Source organism: Embiotoca jacksoni, unplaced genomic scaffold (genome assembly GCF_022577435.1).
Source record: "Embiotoca jacksoni isolate LCO1_2020_lvr unplaced genomic scaffold, fEmbJac1.0.p SCAF_41, whole genome shotgun sequence".
Lineage (NCBI taxonomy): Eukaryota > Metazoa > Chordata > Actinopteri > Embiotocidae > Embiotoca > Embiotoca jacksoni.
Genome location: NW_027185394.1, coordinates 1,263,769 through 1,268,768, shown reverse-complemented (window position 1 = coordinate 1,268,768; position 5,000 = coordinate 1,263,769). Strand labels below are relative to the sequence as shown.

General features: G+C 37.9%; 1 protein-coding gene across 1 annotated transcript in view; it reads right to left on the bottom strand.

Annotated features, from left to right (window-relative positions):
* The window catches only part of tnfrsf11b (tumor necrosis factor receptor superfamily, member 11b), a 36,218-nt gene extending 35,569 nt beyond the window's left edge, over window positions 1–649 (bottom strand). The window contains exon 1 of the mRNA XM_069168802.1: window positions 602–649. Within this exon, the coding sequence (XP_069024903.1) occupies window positions 602–603 (2 nt within the window). The 5' untranslated portion in view covers window positions 604–649. The remainder of the gene's footprint in view (window positions 1–601) is intronic.
* Window positions 650–5,000: the final 4,351 nt, after the last annotated feature.

The window sequence follows — 5,000 nt, the reverse complement described above, 5'->3', positions numbered from 1 at the left end:
AGATAGATAGATAGATAGATAGATAGATAGATAGATAGATAGATAGATAGATAGATAGATAGATAGACAGACAGACAGACAGACAGACAGACAGACAGACAGACAGACAGTTACTTTATTAATCCCACAAAGGGATTTTTTTTTACAGCAGATCTATTAAGAGTTTTTATTTTTAAAGTGAGCTGAAGGAAACTAGTAATGAAACATCGGAAGAGATTTTGCCAGAGATATTAATAATAAATCTAGTTAAAACTACTTCCATGATGTTTTTTATATACTTTTTTTTTCTTTACTAAAAATGTCAAAAATTCTCAACATCCTCATCAACTGTAAATTAAGTGGTTTTCTAGTCTATGTAAAAAAAAAACAACAACACAATAACACGAAAATAGTTTGTTTTCTTATTTATATCTGAAAGTTAAAATCCTAAAAAACCCACAAAAATAGTTCATGTTTTTTTTTATTAATATCTGAAGGTATGACGTGTGACATTTCCAGGGGAATAACTGTGTGTCAATAGGTCAAATAAAAATTCAGGAGAAACTCAACCCACTGGTATGCAGAATGAACTTTAATATGACGTGTAATTGTTAAAACTTACATCTCGTGGTCGTGGCAATGCCTCGGGATCCTCCGGGAGGAACTGGAGGATGCTGAGGAAGAGGGAAGTCCAGGCTTCCAGGTTAGAGGCAGGCGAATTGTTAGTGCAATTTTTTTAACAGACAAACAAATAAACAAAAACAAAAAAAAAAATAGCAAAAAAATAAAAAAAGTAGAAGTGAAATGTTACTCATACCTTTACAGAAAAAAGGTGAAGAAAGTCTTAATGTGAGTGATTTCAGCCCCTCAAATAACAGAAATATAGAAAATATGAGATGGGGCCACCTAGTGTACACGTTAGACAAGACAACCATTAACCGCCCCCCCAAAAAACACCTTTAAATTCGATCTGTGGCAACGATTATTATTATTAGGGGTGCTGATTACACCTGGTGGACAAATGATGGTAGTGGATTTTAAGAGGTGAAAATAACTTTAGTTCAAAATAAAAAGAAGTTAAATGTTGTTGAGTGAAACGATTCTTATATCTAAAGTTTATATTATGCGTTTTTTTTTTTATCACTGTTGAGCTGTGACCTCACGTCTCAAAGCGGGACGTGATATTGTCGATGACTCCGTCCAGATCACAGACTCAGAAGTCTGTTTATAATTTAACTGTCTTATTGTGGACATTCAAAACGGAATCAACTCTGATTTCCGGGTCTGAATCACACAGACTATTTTGGTAGCAGGAAGTGACCATATTTACTGTAGTCACTATAGCTGTAACCTGACTGCACCACAGGCCTGTCAATCAATTAAGACCACCCCCCCCACCAAAAAAAACAAAAAACAAAAAACAGGTCTTCTTGAATCTTCTTTTCTAATGAATGAGGGATTATTTTCAGATGGACCTCCAGAAAACTAATAAGAAGGAGTGACTTTAGCTAACAACACCGAGATAACTGATGGACACATTTTATTCACTTTGGATTTGATCCAGAAGTGTCTTCAGCTGCAATACCAGCGAGTGCCACTAGAGGTCGGCTCCAAAAAGCCTCCGGCTCCATAGACTCCCATTCAACTTCTCTCATCAAATCCAAAGTGAATAAAATGTCCGGTGTCATTAAAACCATTTTTTAATCTTTGAAGAACACATGTTTTACACTTTCACAAGGTTTCCCGGTCAGTTTCTTATTTCTGCTGTTTCCAGTCGACACACGATCTCACCGAATGAGGCAAGAACGCACACGTGTCGGATTCATAAAAATAAATACATGAGCAGCAGGGGGAGAGGCCAGACGGAGATGACAGCCATGGTAATAGTAGGAGGAGTGGTTGGCCTTCCAACAGACAGGGGGAACCCCAAAATAAACATAGTTTCATACTTTCCCTCTCGATCCAAACCACCATGTGTGTGTGTGTGAGTACTTTTCCTTTCCTCTGGGTGAACATGTAGCAACAAGAAGTAAGTGTTGAAATTTGTTTTTTTCTTTCCTTCCTCCCAGTCAATTAAAATTCTTCACATATGCAGCCAGCACTGACAGCAGGCCTCAGGATTTCTAAACAATCTCCTCTGGGGAAATGAAACAAAGATCTCAAACCTAATATTATTTTTCACTTCCGTTTTCAGTAAAACGTAGGTGTTTCTTTTTCCCAACAGAGTTCATCATCCTACCAGAATTGAGCCAATCTGTCTTTTGGTCAACCCACAATTACATTGGTGAAATTCGGGGTGTGAACATAATGGAATGAATCCAGCTCAGATGACGTATCTACATTATAAGTGTTTTCCCTTTCTTTGGTAAGAGGGAGGTTTCGGACGGGATGGTTACGTGAAGCGGCGGGGGGCGTGCGGGAGTGCTATTTGTTTTATTTGCCTTTACTGTCGCCATGACGACAGAGGTGACGTGACTTTAAGGAGGTTAGTTTTCATGCAAAAGTGGCTGAAGTGACCGTTTTGAATCCAGGACCCTCGAGGTCTTTCTCTGACCAATGAACCAGGGGAGCAGATTTAGGAAACACTCGTTTTTGAGGGAACAAACAACCTCGTGTGCTTGTCACAGGCTGTAACCTGAATGCACCACACGCCTGCCAATCAAACAGACGGACACGCCCACAAAAGCACGGCTTTTTGAAAAACAGTTCAGTTTGTATATATAAAAGTGTTCGTAGCTTCCGCGTCTGAAAAATGAGGCCGATGCAGAAGCTGCAATACCTTGATTGATTGACAGGCCTGTGGTGCAGTCAGGTTCCAGCTATCGGTGGGCGGGACGTCGTATCGTCAGGTTTCCAATCAGATCGGTCAGATCCACCTCTGGCTCCTCCCCCAGCTCGTCCAAATATGGTCACTTCCTGCTCCAAACCGCTCCGAACTAGTAAAGATGGTGACAGACAGAATCTGAACTGGAGGATTCATAACGTTCACAAACCAACGATGACATCACTGATGGATGATGACATCACTGATGGTTGATGACATCACTGATGGTTGATGACATCAATGTCCGGTTTCAACAGAGTTTAACACAAAGACTTGGTGACAGTTTTTGTTATTTCAGATGTGTTAGAGAATTTGTTTTTTATAACACATCACTTTATTATTTTGGTAATTTCCTGTGGAGACGGTTTCATGTGAAACAGTAAACCTCCCCCTCTTTCTTCTGAAACTTCTCCAACCGGTTTCCCCTTTGGCCCTTCTATTCCCATCCTCCTCCAGAGAAAAACACATGCATCCCGAGCAGAAGTCTTTTATTGAACAGCAAACACGGCCTTTGCCGGTATCGTGCCCGCTGACTGGTCCCTGCAGCCCATCTAACGGGATTGTAAAGGCGGCAGGAGTCCCATTACCACCAATGGATTTATTGTAGCCGCATCCATTCAAGATTTCACAGTCACTTCTTTTTCTATTCATATCGATTCAATTCACAATATGCTTAATTAGATGAACAATTTACGAGAAAACACTTGTTCATCATTCCGTGTTTTCTTGCCTGCATTTAATTATTTTCTATTGATTTCCTTATTTCAGTTGTTCCGGAGTTATTCATATCCCAATCATATTCATTTTCTCAATTTATTAATGATATTATTAATTCATGAATTTCTCTGTCATTCTTACTTATTTCCACCTTTTTATTTCTTTCATTTTTGCACATTTTATTTCCCCTAATTAATGTCAAATTCTTCTCTATGTATTATTTTCTGTTTATTTTCTCATTTCAATTAATTAACAATTAATGTTTTATTTGACCAATTTTTTTTTATTTTCCTTATTTATTGATTTCAGTTTTTTATTATTTTTGAATTTATTTGACAATTTCATTTGATAAGAAGACAATTAGACAGGAGACATTTTCAGGTTAAACACCACTTTGATTTTTTTTTTTTTCCCATTGAACTCAAAGCCTTTCAGGATATTTACCCTGAATGGACATCATTCCTTTTATTGAACAACAATGGAGATTGAGTTACTCTGTGAACTCTTGTCCTCTTTGAAATCAGTCAAAGAAGACCACGTAGCCTCGGAGCTCAAAAACACTCTTTGATGAACTTTAAATAACAACTGTTCAATTTTTTCTTTTTAAAATCCAAACAAAGTGTTTTGTTAGCTGGTTTTAGGACGTGGAATCTGTCGGTCCATGACGGTTTCAGACTGAAATATCTCAGAAACTACTTTATGTACTGGTCTGAAAGTTTGTACCGATGTGCATGGTTTCCTTGAGGATTAATCCAAAGGATGTTTGGGATTCTTCAAGTTTTTATTTATCCTCAGTTTTTTATCCTCAAAGATTTTATTTACCCACACGCCCCCAAAAACAGGTCTTCTTGAATCTTCTTTTCTAATGAATGAGGGATTATTTTCAGATGGACCTCCAGAAAACTAATAAGAAGGAGTGACTTTAGCTAACAACACCGAGATAACTGATGGACACATTTTATTCACTTTGGATTTGATGAGAGAAGTTGAATGGGAGTCTATGGAGCCGGAGGCTTTTTGGAGCCGACCTCTGGTGGCACTTGCTGGTATTGCAGCTTAAAGACGCAGCTCATTTTTCAGACCCGGAAGCTACGAACACTTTTATATTACAGTCTGTGGACTTAACAGACACTAAATTTGAAAACTAAATCTTTGAGATTATTACTTTAAAAGATGAACAGAAGTTTAGAAATTTTTTGCTTCAAGTATGGACAAAATTGAAGGTCTTTATTCACATTTCTTCTGTTTCTTGTCCTTCTTGGACTTGTTTTATGTTTTCAGAAGGAAGTGGATGTTTCTGAGCTTTCGCACTACAAAATAAAGACATCAACCGGTAAAAGGTGGCTTTTTTTGAGCAGTATGGAAGTTTTCCCTCTGAATGTCTGCCGTTAAAAAAACTCCTTTTGTTTCTCGTTTTGCAAAACAATGAAACCTTCAGCGGCCAGTTTACCAAAAATAACTGAAACATGTAATCTGACTC